We start from the raw sequence: 18,694 nt of genomic DNA, 5'->3' as shown, positions 1-18,694 counted from the left end.
TCTTTACAAGGACATATAACCTTAACATACAAAGGAAAGAATATGCAAAAAGTTCTGCCACAAATAAAAAGATTGGCAGGTTGAATCCAATTGGCTCATTGGCTGTATTCAGCAGACCCAACAGTTCCGGAGCTGTCGAGTATTTTTCTGCTAAACACGCTCTACAGTAGCGCTCTTTTGAAACATGTTTGGTGTTTTGACACCATATTTGATAGCATCTTTCATTTACACTATCTTTTGCTACCTGTAACTGATCAGAAATGGCTGCACCCTTACAAGAGAATACAAATATTATATATAAATATAAACATGTTCATTACAGCATTAATGTGCCATTAAGAAAATATAATGTTTTGATGATAATACTCTCTCTAATATAAAACAAAAATTTATTTTTATTAATGTTATTTTAGCAAAACAATTTATCAGTTTTCTTAATTTTTATTATGATGATAATTTCAATTGTAAGCCTAATAAAAGTTAAATTTTTGTTTGTTTTTATTTCATTGTTATTGGAACTTTAAGAAATTCAAATTTGTCACTTTAATGATAGAATAGGTATAGATCATGAACAATAAATAACAATATTAGAGCAAGGTATTGGGAATCAACTGTGATTTTATGAATTGGATTAATTCTCAACATTCTACAGGAACAAAATTTTGGATATCAAATGAGATGCTAAGAATCATTATATATATTTTTAAAATTTCAATATGACACATATTCCAAATGATGTCGTCCAATGCAAATGCAATTGCTAACTCCAACTTTAAAAAAAAGTTGGAACACATGAAAGTGGAAGCTGCTACTAGCACCATCAACTTCCTGTTCCAATGCATACATCACTCATCATTTAGCAGATCCAGGTTGCTATGTAACAGCTACCGGTTTTCTCAATTACAACTGTTAAGTCTGTTGAACACAGCCTTTGAGACCAGAACTTGTGCTACTGGGTCAGACTCACCTGGTTTCAAATCCTAAGTTCCCGAGTAATAGGGTCATGCTGGCACAATTACACCTCTGAACAAGACAGTTTGGACTTATCATAACTGCAGACCATAGGAGCAAGAAAGTAAAAAAAAACCATACAACTACATATGACCCTTTGCAAGATACAGCCCCCCAGGAGCTCACCCCCACGTAAGTGCCGAGGTGCGAGTGATAGCAAACACCAAAGTACAGTACATGACATGTTAAGCATCTGTCAAGGTGAGTGACAGGGAATCTTGGCAGATGCAGCGCATGGAGAATAGGCAGTATACCAGTACACGGTAAAACTGATCTTTTAAGGGAAATATCTCATGAAGGGTCGCATATACAGGTATGGTTCCAGTGAGTATTTTGCTCATACAGGGGGGTCTAGAATTCGGGGGTGCGGAAAGCCCTCCTTCAGAGTTCACATCTTACCCAGAAATGTTAATATCAATAGAAAGAAATTAATCACAGTTTAACTGCTTAATAATAATAACATTAAGTAAAGAATGAAGTAGAAATAATGTAAATTTACATGTCATTACTTTAACCAATAAATTATAATATGAGCCCTTTAAAGTGTCAATTCGAAATATTTCTGTTAATATCGTGTATATAATTGATAAATATGTTAAATAAATGAATAAATAATCAACAAAATTACCTCATAACTTTATAAATTCTTTCTGAAATGATTATTTCCACAGGTAGGACTTCTATCATCAATTCGGAAAACAAACGATTTACATTCATAACGGCCTCTAGCGGATAAAAATAAAACTCAAATTTAAATTATTTTAAAACAAGTTTGTAAAAATTTTATAAATAAAAATTATTTTTCAGAAAAAGAACACAAAAAAATCTATTTTGAGATGAAAATTAAGGATCCTGCTTTAAGTTTAGATCGGCTCAAATTTCTAGCGATTCGTTGGCCTGAATATATTGGATCGAATAGAAAATGATAAAAATATGGACAGTAACAAAAAGTCAAAGGTTATAAAAATAAAAGTGTTAATATTAATTTTATATTTTTGAGTAAGATTATGTTAAAAGAAGTATTCATGAAATGCTACGAGGATTCGATGAAAACCGAAATCTTTATCGCAGTTAAAAATATTCTCCTAACGCTCAACTTTAAAAACCAATTTTGGCATTGTTGTAAAGCAAAACAGCACTAGTCTCGGAAATGACATTCTTTGAGCAAATAAAATAGGATTCGATCCCGGGTTTTTCAGAGCGATAGGCTTTTTTAAAACTCTTTTTGCCCTCTGGGCACTAAGAGGACATCTTTTTAGCATTCCTATTATGGCTTTGGCCTCGCCGGGCGGCCGGGTGGTGAGAGACGGAGACCGACATGCAGGCCTGCCGACATGTCCAAACAGACCATCCCCCGAAAAATTCCTGGGAATTTTCGACCCGTCAGGATTCGATCCCGGATCCCCCGCAGAGGTAGGTTGCCACGTTTATCTAATGCGTTAACTGTCACGGCCGTCCGGCCATTTTACTATTACATCTACTGTATAAAATTGAACTTCAAGACATTTAAAAATATCCTGTATTCGCATAAAATATAATAATTATACAGTATATAATTTTCGAAATTGACTGTCTACCCGAGAGCTAAAGTAGTTTCTTCACCGCCTTGGCCAACTGATCGCTACTATATAGCTAAGACATAATTGTAACCATTCTGAATCATAATTTATACATTAAACAATATTTTATTCAGAAAAAAATAATTAATAGAAATCTAACTGTAAAAGTTATACGATCTCGAATTGGAGAAAATGTTTAGTATGCACGAGTAATTAAGTTATCGTTAATTTTTAAAAATAAATGTAAAAAACATAATATAAATTTTAAATTACATAAGTAATTTAATAAAAGTTTAATCATTTTAAATACGAAGTGTTTATTCGTGAATAAAAATTTCGTTTATTTAAAAAATAAAAGTGGTAAGATGGCGCTACGGGTACCAGTTTTGAAAGTCTTGGCGGCTGAAATGAAAATTCAAAGTTGTTTCCTGAAGGATAGAGATCTGTAGAAGGTTGCGCAGTTCTTTTCTTATTTTATTAGTTTTTGTTATTCATTACTGATTGTTATAATAACCACCATTTTTAAATTTATAAGCTTTTAAGAATTTGAAATTGTATAATTATTGTTATTACTTTCTTTTAAATTAAGTTTTTTTAAAAAGTTAAATGGATCTGTTTGATTGGTTGGGATAGTATATATTTTTACGTAATTTTGACGTCATTCTTTAGAATTTTACATTTTAAAACTGACGTAATTACGTCAAATTGACGTAAAAATCCGCACTGTTTCAACCAATCAAACAGATCCATTTAACTTTTTAAAAAAGTAACATTTTGTAACAATGAAGTAATCAAAATGTATAATTATTTTTGCCTTCTTGGTTGTAGTCAAATAGGCATCAAATAAAGCAATATTTTACCTCTACCGGACAATATTGACACTCAGAGAATACTAACAAAGTAGTGGCACATTATAACTTAATGGGGCCCAGGCAAATTTGAATTATGGCAGTACCATGTACTGTACAACGTTGAGGACTTCTTTTGGGGAAATGCTTTCTTGGGGCCCCAAGCAATTGCCCTTTTTATCCCTAGAATAATGTGCCACTATGACAAAGTATGATAGCTGACAGAATACATTTAGGAAATGCAGGAAAATAAGAAGCCAATTACAGCATAATGATACAAGTAAAAATAATAAACAGAATATGAAATTTGGAAGTTAAGTCTCTCCTCCAGCTTTTTCTTGTACCAAACTTCTTGATAATGACATTACATGTGGATAACAGAAGGTTAATGTTACCTATGGTTCCAAAATGGTGGCTCGTCTCTGATTCCAGCAAACAAGAAATGAAACAGTGGGGACACACGTTCTAACCTAACCTAACCTATTCTAATATATTATCATGATTATTACCAACAAAATTATTAGAATGGGTTAGGTTAGAACGTGCGCCCCCACTGTTTCCTTTCTTCTATTTGCTGGAATCGGAGACGAGCAGCCATTTTGGAACCATAGGTAACATTAACCCAGAAGAAAAATGGAAAAAGAGAAAATATCAATCTAACCTTACACTTTTATACCGACAAACATTAGAAACGTGCAGAAAATGCATTTAATTTTTATAAACAGCTAATTTGAAACTATTTTTTTTTTTGGATTTCCTTACATTTAACTTAATACATTCATATAAAGTTAATTTATTTCATCCTGATTCCAAGAACAGATTTTACTTTATTACTTCAAAGTTCCAATGATGATAAATTAGAATTTTATTTTAAACTTACTAATTGTTATCAGCACAGTGATGCATTAAGATAACTCATAAAAGCTGGAATAGTTCAAGAAACGCACACAAATGCTTACGTTCTACTTTCGGCAAGTAACAAGTAAGAATCCGTGTTTATTACTTTGGTGATGCATTTATCTGTAATCCTAACTTAGATTACTATTAAGTTAATTTGCCAGCTTGTAATCCTTTTTGTATTACTATTAATACAAGTTGATTAATTATATGGTGTGCTGCTGTTAGGTCAAGATACTTTTTAAGTGTTTGACAACATGAATCTATATTTTCTATATTACTCAAAATAATTTTTAGAGAAAAGAGTTTGTGGTATTATTAGTAATGTGTAATATTAGTGAAAGCTTTACAAAGTCATAAGTATTTAAATTAAGCTGTCATCATGATGATTTATCTGGATTACTATACATGTAAATAGAACAAGAAGAGAAGTCTTTTGAGGATGAAAAAAGTAGGTATGATAAATATCAGAGATAAATAGAAACAATTATATGTACGTGGTGTAACTGAACTCAGTGCCAGTATTTTAGGGGTAGATTCTGTAATTGTAAGTAAGTGTAAAATCCTCTATAAAAGTCTGAAAATCCAAATCATTTTTGAGATTTGCCCTCCAAATGGATACTGCTGTTTGTTTTCTACTTCTGTATTACCAACATATACAAACTGAAGCTTTTTATTTTAAATGTTGAAAATTGTTTTTAAATAATAACTGGTGTGCATGAGATGTTGGTTTGTTGTATGCAGTTGTCTACATCTGCAGAGGACACATTGAGCAGTTCTTATAAATTATTTAGCTTAATTTCTTGTGTCCAGTTAAATGTATTCAATGGTTTACTATATTTGTATATTGTGTAGATTTTATTACTTTTTATAACAAGATAAAAGAATAAGACTTAAAATAAAAATTAATTTATTTGTACTTATTACTTATTTTAAAGTAAACTCATTATTCACGATAACTACAGAAGAGGAAATAAGATATCGCACTAGTTATTGATGCAAAGAATTGCATCCATGACAATAAGTTTCTAGAAAGAGATATGATCTTGATCTTTAGAGCCAAGGTGATCAAGAGAGAGCGACTGACCAAAAAGTACTCTGGAACTGAGTCAATTTAGTTTTTAAAGAAACTAATGACCAATAGGAATGAGCCTGGAATATCTGAATGAATAGATCTTTTTGGATCTGAATTCTTCCAAAACCAATAGATTTAAATATAGATATTTTTATTTTATTAATATTAACTTGAGTGACTGGCAGAGAAATCCTGGATGGTAGGTAAATTTTCCAGAGGAATGTTTTTGACATTTTTAATCAGAAAATATCTCTAACTGATATCTTATTTGCTCTCTTTTTCTGTTATGAATGTTTATCATCACATATACTTCATAAATTGGCATTGAGTTTTGTTTTTCACATGTCCAGAATAAAGTGTAAGCATTCAATAGAAATTAACAAGATTTCTAATGAAGATCAAATGAGCAGAATTCAATTATAAATAATAATTTTTGGTATTTATACTAAATTATCTCAAACTTCACTGCAGCATCAGAGCTTGGTGATGCAGTGAAGAGAGCCCACAGGAAGGGACCTCCCCTGTGACTTCATGTAGCTTATACTGTAATTGACTATATAATTTTTCTAAAGATTTTATCAACATAAATAATTAGAAATTAAATTTAAATAATTTAGAAATAATTTGGATAAAAAAATTAACTTTGAAGAGGGCCTGAACCTGTATCATCTATATATTGTGAAGGTATGTTGCCAGTTACATTACCAAGACTTCCCTCTGTCTTTTGCCTCCAGATATGCCTAAATTAAGCTGCACAGAGGCTCCCTGCTTATGAACAGATTAATTCCCAAGATTTTGTCATAAGTGAAACTAATGTAGAAAATTCCTTTGCACACAGAATGACCATGTATTGTTAGTGTTTGATTCGTCAATGTACCTGTACTTAATAGAATACATTATGCTCAATTACCTACTTGCTTAGTGGATGTTTCAAATACAGTTTTTTTTCATCTAATGCACTTAGTAGTAAATCTAGCAGTGGAGATAAATGCAAAAAGTATGGCTCTATTACAGTGGAAACTATGCTAGACATTATAAAACTATGTTTTAGATCAGTGGTTTCCAACCGGTGTTCCGTAAGCATCTCCCAAGTGTTCCGCAGATTTAGTCGCAAATCGGAAAGTGTGCAATCGTATTTGAGCCGCCAAATATCAAAAAATTAAAATCATAAAATTTTCATAAACTTAAATATATATGTACAACTCGTACTTATGGAGTGTACTACTGTTTCGAGTAAGATAAAGGCAATGATAAAAACTGAATGAAATATGTAAAAAACATCAGGCACAAGTTTCCCATTAAAGTTATTTAGGTATATTTTTTCCTGTCTTAGAATTGGCATTAATAATATGAGTAGAGATTTTGAATTATAACTGCTCAATTCTAATAAAATAACTGATGACAAGCTTATGTATTTCATATTAACTTAAGTAAGTGTTCCGCTAAAGAAAATTGTTCACAAAAGTGTTCCGCATCCTAAAAAAGATTGGGAACCACTGTTTTAGATGCATTTTTGAAGCACTAATTGTAAAATTTTATGAAAACACCATTAATCCAAAGTTACCAACTTCAATGCCCCTTCACAAGCAGCAATGGAACATCAGAATTTATACAAAAATGAAAAATGACGATAGTGTGATTTACTTCTATTGCATATTCATTTATTACTGGGTAAAGACCAACTTCAATGCTCACAACCATCAAGAGAACTTCAGAATTTGCATGAAATTAAACTTTGGATGTACAGTCAAATTGTTCTTAAGTCTGAAAGTTTGTAAGTTGAACGTTAGAGGAACCTCTGTATAATCATACAGGTTAATCTGGTCAACTATAAATAATAAGATTAAAAAAAAACTAAATAGACTAGATCTGGAACAAACTAAAATGATTCAAAACAAAATATATGTAATTCTGCAGTAAGTTTTTAATAAATTCAAATATTTTCAGTCAGTTATTGGGCTACAACTTTCAAATTGCAACCCAATAAAAGTGACAGTCATCTGTCTGTCCAGAGTTAGTTAGATGAAAAATTGAGACCAGATATGGAAGGCTTAGGAACTGGAGATCCCAATTAACTATATACAAACTTCTAGTCTGGACTAGAAATTACATGATTTTTTTTAAAAGACCATTAAAAATTGCAGCTTGATATTGTTGTGATGTCACAATAAAGAATTGCTCATTGACTTATCTGAAATATAGAAATCATAAAATAAAATTAGTTATCCTATCACCAAACCTTTAAATTCTTTATTTTATATTAAAATTTATAAATGAATAAATACATATATACACATTTTCTTCCATTTATGCAGTTTTTATTTATGCACTGTTTTTGTGGAATCAATTACTTGCATAAATGGTGGGATTACTGTGTGTATTTATAATACAAAAAATATAATATTTAGAAAGCAAAACTAAAAACAAATATCTTGTATTGTAGTAAATACCATATTTTTGTGTATATAATCTAAGTGACATATATACCATGGAAAATTGCTAGAATAAAAATAAAAGTTTTGTATAATTTGCTTCATTATACTTCACCTGTAGGAATGGAGTGCACAATGAGCAGATTATGCAATTAAAAACTTTCAAAAATTGTAAACCTATAAATTTCCACTGGCATTCATCTGTTTATCCTTTCTTTAATCTCAAGAACAAAGTGAAGTAGATGAAAGTCAAGACCAAGTATGGAAATCTAGTACATAGTTAATCGGCGAGGCTCCCGATTTATGTACGAACTTCTGGTCTAGACCAGAAGTCACATTATTTCAATTCAAAAATTTTCTCCTGAATGGAGTTAGATGATCAGCATGACTGTACTGTTAACAGGAAAAGTGTGATGTACAGGGGAAGACACTACAGGTCTCCGATTCAAAATAATGCCGCTGCGCAATTCACCATGTAACTTCCCAATTCTCCCTATTCTAGACTGGTTTTCATGTCAGTGTTGAAGTATTTACTGAGCCACGATGTTTATATTCGTTAAAACAAAGATTTTTATGAATATATTTATTTTTTTGGTTTAATATTGTTTGGTATTATATGTTTACATTAAATTAATATTAAGATAAATAAAATATTAAAATACTAAATGTTTAGGTACTCACGTATACAAGAATAAAGGAGGGTTATTATGTCAGATAAAAGAAGTGCACCAGAGTTATCTAAACATGTTAAGAAGGCACGACAATCTATCTTCCTAGAAACAAAAATGGAAGTTATTCGACGAATTGAAAATGGACAAACACACCCTAATGCCTTAGATCTTTGAACTTGTCTCCATTGACTGTTACTACCATTGTAAAAAATGCAGATAAAATTAAACACTGCTCAACAGTCTATGGCAGTAAATGTAAAAAGTGAGTTATGGTAGAGGTAAAATTTTTGAAAAAAATGGAAAAATTGTTATCGTTATGGATGGATGATGCAAATCAAAAAAAAAAAAACATTCCTGTGACTCAAGCTGCTATAACTGAAAAAGCAAAATCAATTTTTCATAATCTTAAGGAGACAGATGGAGGTGAAGAAACTTTTTCGGGAAGCAAGGGTTGTTTGAGATTTAAATCCCGAAGTAACTGTTGTAGTGTAAAATTATGTGGTGAAACAGCAAGTGCAGATGTTGCGGCGGCAGCTGATTTTCCTAAGGAATGTCAGGGTTATATAGAACAAGGCAACTATTCTCCAGACCTAATCTTCAACATTGCTTTATTGGAAAAAGTTACCAGCATGAACTTTTATTTTTCATGAAGAACATTCTGCTTCAGGTTTTAAAGCTGCAAAAGCTAGATTAACAGTTTTGTTGGGAGCCAATGTTTCAGGAACTTTGAAACTTAAACCGATGTTAGTGTATCATTCACAGACACCACATGCATTAAATGGTCTAAATAAAGACATGTTGCCAATTTATTGGAAATGGAACAAGAAAGCTTGGGTCACACAAGATGTTTTCACAGATTGGTACACAAGTTATTTTTGCCCTACTGTGCTTCGCTTTTATGAAGAAAATAAATTACCACCCAAGGCTCTTTTTTCTCTTGGACAATGCTCCAGGACATCCTGAAAACCTTGACGAAATAAGAGCATCATTGGATGTCAAGGTTGTTTACATGCTTCCCAATACAACAACTCTTTTGCAACCAATGGATCATGGGGTTATTGCAACCTTCAAAACTTATTATCTCCATAATACATTTGTGGAAATGATGAGAGTTTTAGACACTTCAGACAAAACAGTTAGACTATTGGCGGTCTTTTGATATTTTGAAAGGCATTAAAAACATCAAGTCAGCTTAGAATGAAGTTTCGGAAAAATGCTTAAATGGAGTTTGGCGTAAACTTCTGCCAGCATTCATGCATGATTTTGAAGAAGTAGCACATCAGGAGAATTTAATTGAAGATATTATCAGACTTGTGTGTGATGTGGGATTGGAAGATGTTACATCACACATGTCTGAAGCTCATGATCAGCTATTCTCGAATGAAGATTTAGAAGAATTATACAAAGAATTAGATTGTGAATAGTCAGAGAAGGAAGAAAACAAAAGAAGAAACTCCAAGAGTTATGAAAACGGCTGATCTAAAGCATATCCTTTCAACTATGGAAAGTTTGACAGATGAACTTTTGAGTTAGACAACGATTGGGAGCAAAGTGCAAATGTAAAAAGGAGCATCATCGCATCCATTCGATCATATTCTGAAATTCTTAATGAAAGAAAACAAAAATCTAAACAATTAAAAATGGATACTTTTTCCGAAAAATGTAAGAGACCCGAAACTTTGAAATATCATTTGTGTTTCTTAAGATTTTTTAATAAAAACATTTCACTTTATTTTTATCATAAAATACATTTTAAAAATTAAATTTATAATATATGTATTTTGTATTATATTGTATTAATAAACAAAATTATTTGCTTATTTTTCACTAATGTAAAACCTAACTTTATACCTCACTGTAAATATGGGTTCATTTTACGCCGATTGGGTTTGCCCCAGTCCTAGGAACGGAACTGCAATGTAAACCGAGGGCTACCTGTACTGAAATTGGGAATGTTGTGACTAAAAATTACAGCCCAGCAATGTGACGATATCACAATAGATAATAGCTCCTTCCAGTTTGAAACATTATCTTTTATCTATATTTATTCTTATTACACAATAAAGAGCACTCAATAGATACCAGGCATTACATTACATCCATCTTTATTCTGCTGTTTAGGTGCCAAAACAGCAGAATAAAGACAGATATGCCTGGTATCTATTGAGTGCAGTTTATTGTGTAATAAGAATAAAAATAATAGCTCATTAATTGTATTTTAAAGTCAGCGTTTAATCTGCCCCATTGCATAACTTCCATCTTTTTTCAAATTGTTTTTTAAACACAACCATGGATAATATGCACAAAAATAGTATTTACTACTATAAAGATATTTTGTAATCTTTGAAAATCAATGTGTTCATCATTGCCAGAAAGGCAATTTGTTTGTTTATTTATGTTTGATTTATACTGTAACCTTGTTTTGTAATTTTGTATTGTATCTTGTACACTAGTAATTACTGAAGCAATGTAATTTAAAAAGATGCATACAGAGTTTAAAAGATTATGAATAATAATAATAATTTATCTTTAGTCACAATGTATTCTTGATGTAACAATTGCAAACTTACTTTTTGTAGAATGAAGTTAGCCTGCGAAATAGAAATTAGTGATCACCGATTGCATTCCGCCTCGCTCCCAAAACGAAGAGCATGTCAGGCGACACTCATTGTTTATCAAGATGCAAAAGCATCCGAACCGGGCACTAGCAAATCTGCTAATGTTTATTTAATGATTTGTACAGTTCAGAATCCTGCAGGTATTAAATATAAGGTAAGTAATCATTTTTATTTATTAAAAATGTAATTTATAAATGTGTTTTGTGGTTGTATATATGTATATCTTATCTTAGATGACTATGAAAATTGATATCAATTTTTCAAAATTATGTAGCAACTGTTTGCTCATTGATTTATATTTTATGGTTTCTGTATTTGAGATAATTTATCCTATCACTGAACCTTTAGATTCTATATCTTATTTTAAAATTTAATATGTATTTATAAATAAATAAATACATATTATATTTTATGCAAATAAAAGTTGTTTGCGTTTACCTAGAAGTTAGTCAGTTTTGTCACCTTTGAAGTAGTTCTCTCCTGACTGTGCTCCCCAAATTCAGCATTTCTGCCACGAAAGGAATATTTCTCGAAACACTTCTTTTGGGATGACGTGCAGTTCCGCACGCAAATTTTTCTTAATGGCATTAATGGATTCAAAACAATGTCTTCAAAACAATGTCCCAAATTTTAATTTGGGAAACAAAAAGAAGTCTACTGGGATTTAGTCTGGTGAATTTGAAGGTTCGAGAACAAATGGCATCAAGTTCTTGGCCAAAAACTCCATTATCAGCAGTGGTGTATGGATGGGAGCATTGTCATGATCTTTTTCTCTCTAAGCAGTGTTGTTTTCTTCCTCACTGCATCACAAAGAGGTTTCATCACCACCAGATAGTTAGTATTCCTTATTTACCGTCTTCTCTTTTGGAAGAAATACCTGGTGAATGACATCATCAAAATCGACCAAAACAGCGAGCAAGATCTCCACATTTGACTGAACTTGTCACAGCTTTTTGGGTTGTGGTAAATATTTTTCACCTACTATGACGACTGATATTTTGTTTTCATGTCATACCAATAGACCTATATCTCATTCTCAGTGATGATGATTTTCATGAAATTGTCGTCGGATCTAGCTCTTCCCAGAACTCCACTTAATTGCACTCACGGAAAGAAAATTGCAAATTGCAATCAACATATTTACAGGAATGAAGGTAACATAACAACAAGTGAAGGTAGAACAAACAACTTTTGGCTGATAGTACAAAAAACTTGCTGCTAGAGAACTGAGCAGACTTCATTCAGATTCAATTATCAATTCAAAGAGAGAGAACAGAACATAGAGGATCATTTGCAGATTTTTTCCTTTTGTTTATTTTTCTTTTAAGTTAAACTCTGTACTTTTATGAATGATACTAATTTTACTCTGTGCATTCAGTATCATAAATTTCATCTTTCTAACAGGAAAAATTAATTAAAAATTGAATGGTTTGTTGTAGTGTAGTAATGTGTAGTGTTGTAATGTAGTGTAGTTGATTAATAGTAGATATTTTGGATATTTAAAAAAATAAAAATTTTTTTATTATTTTCTAATTAATTAAATATATTATAGATTCAAGGTAACATAGAAAGGATTTTTAAATTGTATATGAATTTGGGAAAAACAACGATACGTTTTATCGAACCACCTCACGATATACTAATTAGAAAGGTAAATATTTTTATTAATTAATATAAATTCTTAAATCATCGGAGAAAATCACAAATTTCATTGAATGAAAAATCATTTATGATATATATTTTGATTAGAGTTAGGAAATTAGAATTTAATGATTCTGATGATGAATATTCAATTCTTTTTCAGAATTTGGAAATTATTTATTTGTTTAGTAAAAGAAGCCGATTCTTAAAAACCAAAATGTATAGGTTTGAATTAATTATAATTAATTAATTAATAATTATAACAATGAATTGCATGTTAAAATTGCTCATATCAAATGCTTTATTATTATTCAGCACTTAATGCAATTTTTTCGGTTGTATGAAAATTTTTCTATCTATTTCAGAAATAATAATGCTTACATTCTTTCTGTCAAATTACTGGTTACAACCATGAAAAGTTTGAATTTCAGTGAAAAATCATTGGATATTTGGGGCTAAAATGCCAAACACTGTAAAGAAAGCGAGCAATTATTTATTGTGACATCATCACAATATCAGGCTGAAATTTTTTAATCATATTTTTAATTTAAAATATATGCTCTCACTCTCAAATTAGTAATGTCTTTGCCCCTACACATCATACTTTTTCCGATAACAAGAGAGTGATGCTTTCATCTATCTAACTCCTTTTGGGGAAAAGTTTTTTTAAATTGATATAATGTGACTTCTGTTTGTATATAGTTAATTGGGCCTCCTGCCCCTAATCTTTCCATATCTAGTCTCAACTTTCATTTAACTCTGTTCTCAAGATTAAGATGGACAACAGTGGGAATTTATCGGTGTACAATTTTTTTCAAATTGCAGTCCAGTTAGGAGTGAAGGTAAATTTCCATTATTTAGAGGCTATATAAGAGTATTGAAAAATTTATTTGTGATCAAGCCATATCAATGCACAAAAGAAAAAAATTGTATGGATAGTTGACGGAGAGAAGACCACATGTGCAGTGGCATAAAATATGGCTGACCGCTTGTCTGTTCAGGAGCAAGTGCATATTGCTGCATGGCTGTATGCTATCAGGTATGGAAATCAATGGTTGTGCAGAGGTGGTGGTGTATGGTAAAGGGTTTGCAGTGTCATAATTTGTCCAGAAACAATCAAGAATTGCATTCAAAGCTAATGACTACTGGTTGATAGAGGACATACAGGAAGCAACCATCCATCCATATCACAATCCCCTGGTTGTGGAAGTTGGTGGATGGTACTGATGCTTATATTGAATTTTAAGGTATTCTTTCCTATTTCCATGTAATAAGCTACATGTCAAAAAATTTTCATCTTTGCATTAGAAACATAGAAATCATAGTGATTTCTCAATGCCTAGTTACTTACCACTCATCCTGTATATCAATATTTATTATGGATCAGCTTGTTCAGTTTTAAAGCCACATCATTTTTATGAGACAGTTCAGAGATGGCATCTGGTAACAGAATGCTAACTACAATTTGACTTGTGTATGATACCAGTGGTGCCTAAATGATTACCTCCTGAGCCAAGTCTCATCCATGAATACATTTGGCACATCACTTATACCAAAAATGTGTCTATTTCTATCATTTATATATGGAATAAAAATATTTGTGGCTTGCCTACTTGCAACTTATGTGCAATTTGGTCTGCCTGTTGAAAAGTTTGGGTCATTTTTACATTTAAACTAGCTGACCCGGCCAGTGTATTGACAGTATTTTCTAGTAAATTTTTCATTCAGAATCAAATTCAGATGGTTTGTGATTTTAATAACAAATAGAAGTACCTTTTACTTGGTATGATTTATAGCTACAATTCAAATTTTATAATTCAAATTAATTTTGAGATGGAAATCAGAAGTTTGCATATAGGAACACGCTTGATGCTTTCTGGAGCAGAAAAATGTACTTTGACAGAAAAAGTAAATTATTTACGACAGAGGTCAGAAAACAGAGTTCAGCACTGCTCCACTTCTCTGTTTCTATACACGACACAAGCTAATCAAAGCAACCGTTTACGAACGTCATAGGAAACATCATATTATTCAAAAAATATGGCAGACGAGCATGTAAAGCAATGTTTCTAAATGGCATTGTATATTTTCTTCAGTTATCTAATGCAGTGTTTTTCAACTGATGATCTGCAGAAAAATATATGACTGTACTGAAGTCAGTACAGTTGATTATGAATGACATTTATCTAGTTACTGTACATAACAAAGTACATACAGTAACTAGATAAATGTCACCTATACAGTAAGCATATATCAGCTTGATACAGAAGCATAATTCATAGTTTCAGATAATTACTTAGTCCATGTAAAATTATGAATAATTTTACCAGTCTGCAATGAACTAATGTATTGTTAATCAGGAAAAGGAAACAGAAAGGTATCTGCCGTAAATGTTTGAACAGAAAATGTCTTCAAAGTGTGTTTGTATCTTAACTTTTAATTAATCCATTTGACTTCCACGAGTTGAGTTTGAATCCCATTCTGACTTAATCTTAACTTCTAGATTTTAATGTTTGTGTAAACATTAAAACTGTACGCAACTATCTTTAGGCTAAATTACTTTGATGATTTAATATAAAATAGTAAAATTATAATACTAAAAATATTTTGTAATTTGGTTTATATTTATTTATCTTTTTCTTTTTCAGGCAGATCCATTTCAACTAAAAACTTTTATTCAGTTTCTTAACCTTGCTCTAAAAAATAACAAATCGTTAAAATTTTCTCAACCCCCAACAAAACTAGAAAAGCTTCCCCAAGAAATTCTCAATGTAAACGAAAATGGAAATTATCCTAAAAGTTTTCCGAATTCACTCAAGAACATTAGTCTTAATAACTGTAAATTAAAAATAATTGATCCTAGAATTTTAAAGTTATCTCATCTGCACACGTTGGACTTGCGCGGTAATAAGATTATCGAATTACCTTCCGCGCTTTCTTCTCTTTGTTTGCGTAGTTTAAATATTGCGGATAATAAAATCGAACGATTTCCGAAAGAAGTCTGTGCTGGTAACTTGATGAAATTTTTGCTACATTTAAATTTAAATGGAAATTTGGTAAGTAAATTGTTATATTTTGAAGCCGTAAATATAAAATTAATGAAGAAAACATTTAAAATTTCCAGATGTCCATTTTGCCTCCAGAATTTTGTCATTTCAAACAACTGAATTCTCTAAAAATTAATTCAAATAAATTGGTGAAACTGCCCGAGAATTTTGGAAAATTGAAAAACTTAAAAGTGTTTATGGCAAGAAATAACTGTCTTAAGGTGTGTTTACATATCAAAGTTTTAGATAATTAAATATATTATCATTACAAACGGTATTTCCGTCTTATAAAATGCGCTTTCCTCTGTCTCGATTGTTTTATATTTAATTAAATCATGACTAGGCTGAAATAGGTCGAGAGTGGGGGGATTCCCACTGACGCCCTTCAATATTATATATTATACAATGTTATACTATATATAAAATATATGTATAACAGCCGTCTGCATAATTTTCAAATGGCATCTTCCTACATTTATTTGAGAGCAAAAAAATTTGTAAAATTTTTAATATTTACAAAATTTTATCTGCCCCCCTCAAACTTTCATTGACTCTTAAGGGATCAATATTGACCCCATTGGGAAACCTTAGTCTAGAGAGAAGTATGTAATCTGTAACTGCATCCAACTGTAACATACTGCTGTAATAATCTAATTTTAACATAGTTATACTGACTAGTATGAAATATATAAATGTAATGGCATTATCATATTTATTTTTCCAACAAACCAATTAATATACTAAATATATTAATGTTTAATTTTGAATATATTCCAAATTATTATTACTTGATCACTTTTTTATCAAACTCCCATATAAATCTAATGGATATCACACTGATGAAAACCACCTGATATATTCAACTTGTTTTTTCTCAACATTAAATGATTAATTTAGCTGTTCATATAAAGTTACATGTACGAATGAATTTAATTTTTCACTCAAACTCATTAGAATTTTACAGTAGGTATGATGAAGTGATTGATTTATTGGTGCAAATACAAACAAAATCTAGTATAAGGGTGCGACTATGCAGATGTGAATCTAGTTATGAGTGATATAATTCTTATAAAGAAAAACCGTGCACAAGTGAAAATGAAAAATCTTGATGGTGGGAACAAATTTCTGGCTCTCGCAAATATCTGACAGTTTGATATTTATTGTGGCTCACCTCTTCTCACTGAACACACTGCATGTGCCTTGACACAGATGTAGAAAATGACTTTTTTCCGTGAAGAAGACAGTGGACTCACTAAAAGAAAAATTAATTACTACTGTTTGTTCTCACCCAGAAATAGCTGGCAAACATCTTCCTGATTAAAGGAATCAATCATTTAATGTCAAAATAGAGTCAAATAGCTTCTTTGTGATGAGTTCAATGCAAACATCTCCATGCCATTTTCTCCCATTCACTTGCATTAGTGTAGTTATACTTAATGAGACTAAGAAGAAAAGTGAACATGAAACATCACCTCTTCTCACCACATATTCTTGCTTGCATTTGCACAGTCACACCCTTATTGTTAGTTCATGTTAGTTTTTATTGATACAATATGAGGAACTTGTTAAGAGTTGAATATTCCAATGTCAATAACAGCTATCTTTCTGAATTCTGTGATAGTTTCATTTCTCAACTTCCTTAAAATGTGTGTTGGTTTGTTTTATAAGGTAGGAAATATAGTTGTAATGATAAACATTATTGTAAATAAGAACTTAATGACGATAAATGCTGTGTAGTAACATATGATTGTATCTTGTAAACAGGTTATCTACACTACTTTATATGTACTGGTATATTATATACTAGACTCACAACAACCTTTATGTCACCAGTAAAATGTTTATAATTAAACATTTTACTGGTGACATAAAGGTTGTTGTGAGTCTAGTATATGATTGTATACAATCAATTTTACTTGATTAAATGCTTTATTTAAACCGTCATTAGACTAACATTCCAATAAAATGTTAACAAAATTCAAATTTTAATGCAAAGCTATAAAACAAATTTTATAATATATACTTCAACTAACAATTAATGAAAACTTTGTGTATTTTAATTTACAGTATCTGCCATTATCAATATTGACTCTACATCTAGAAGTCCTAGATATTACTGACAATTCATTTAGAAGCAAAGCAGATTTATCTTTTCCGAAATTTGAAGTGTGTTCTCTTTTAGACTGTGCTTTTATTAGCATTAAGAAATATAAGTAAGTGTATAAATACCTTAATTAACACCTTAATAGCTTTATATATAAATTAATTTTTGTATAAATTCTGTAGCGTACCGTACGGACCGGGGATCGTGCCATCTACATTATTGTCGTACTTGGACAGGGACTATGGCGAATGTATATGTGGTAGAATTGTCGTTTCTAACTTATCGTCTACCATAATATATTCCAATGTGGAAATATCATCAGTGGTCACCTATTCTCATCGATTAAACCACAAAGTACCTTTCAAAATACATTACTGTTCCTTAAATTGCTGGAAGAGGCAAGTTCACGGTTATGCCACGTGTGTGTAATTTAAATTATAGATATGAAACTTTAATAATTTTTATTTGTAATATAATAGTTGTACAGCATTGTATTAAAATCAAAGTTTTTAAAAGTATTTTAAGATAATGAGCTCAAGAATATAAAATGATGAAGTATATAAAGGAAAAAGAATTGTGCGGGAAGTCCAGATAGTTGAGCTTAAGATACAATTATAATATTTAAATCTAAGGTCTTAAATATTTTAAAAATTCCCTATGTACATTATTATATATGCATTATGTATGTTTTAAACTCTTAATTATATTAAAATTTCTACGATTTTTATAAACATTTTGTCATGTTATTTTTAAAACTATAAAATTCTTTTATGTATTAATTCTATTTTAGC

The 18,694-nt window shown here is 30.8% G+C and overlaps 3 protein-coding genes across 4 annotated transcripts in view; 2 read left to right on the top strand and 1 right to left on the bottom strand.

Annotated features, from left to right (window-relative positions):
• Positions 1-1,767, bottom strand: part of Prp16 (ATP-dependent RNA helicase l(1)G0007) — a 46,787-nt gene extending 45,020 nt beyond the window's left edge. The window contains exon 1 of one of the 2 annotated variants that reach the window (XM_067265031.1): positions 1,640-1,767. The gene's annotated coding sequence lies outside the window, so the exon portion shown is untranslated. The remainder of the gene's footprint in view (positions 1-1,639) is intronic. The other variant, XM_067265032.1, reaches the window with a different exon arrangement.
• Positions 1,768-2,930: 1,163 nt separating this feature from the next.
• On the top strand, positions 2,931-18,623 carry Lrr47 (Leucine-rich repeat 47). Its single transcript, XM_067265034.1, has 7 exons — positions 2,931-3,022; positions 11,073-11,265; positions 12,664-12,762; positions 15,401-15,808; positions 15,877-16,020; positions 17,867-18,012; positions 18,086-18,623. Exons 2-7 carry the CDS (start codon positions 11,074-11,076, stop codon positions 18,330-18,332), a joined length of 1,236 nt encoding a protein of 411 aa, XP_067121135.1. The 5' UTR covers positions 2,931-3,022; position 11,073; the 3' UTR covers positions 18,333-18,623.
• Positions 8,790-9,917, top strand: LOC136970579 (tigger transposable element-derived protein 1-like). The gene is made up of 3 exons (XM_067265028.1): positions 8,790-9,066; positions 9,161-9,361; positions 9,742-9,917. The coding sequence occupies exons 1-3, from the start codon at positions 8,790-8,792 to the stop codon at positions 9,915-9,917; spliced, it is 654 nt and encodes a 217-aa protein (XP_067121129.1).
• Positions 18,624-18,694: the final 71 nt, after the last annotated feature.

The sequence above is a fragment of the Centruroides vittatus genome, unplaced genomic scaffold (assembly GCF_030686945.1).
Source record: "Centruroides vittatus isolate TY-2023 unplaced genomic scaffold, ASM3068694v2 contig_2033, whole genome shotgun sequence".
Lineage (NCBI taxonomy): Eukaryota > Metazoa > Arthropoda > Arachnida > Scorpiones > Buthidae > Centruroides > Centruroides vittatus.
The sequence above is the reverse complement of the archived record's forward strand: the minus strand, read 5'-3'. Positions and strand labels throughout refer to the sequence as shown.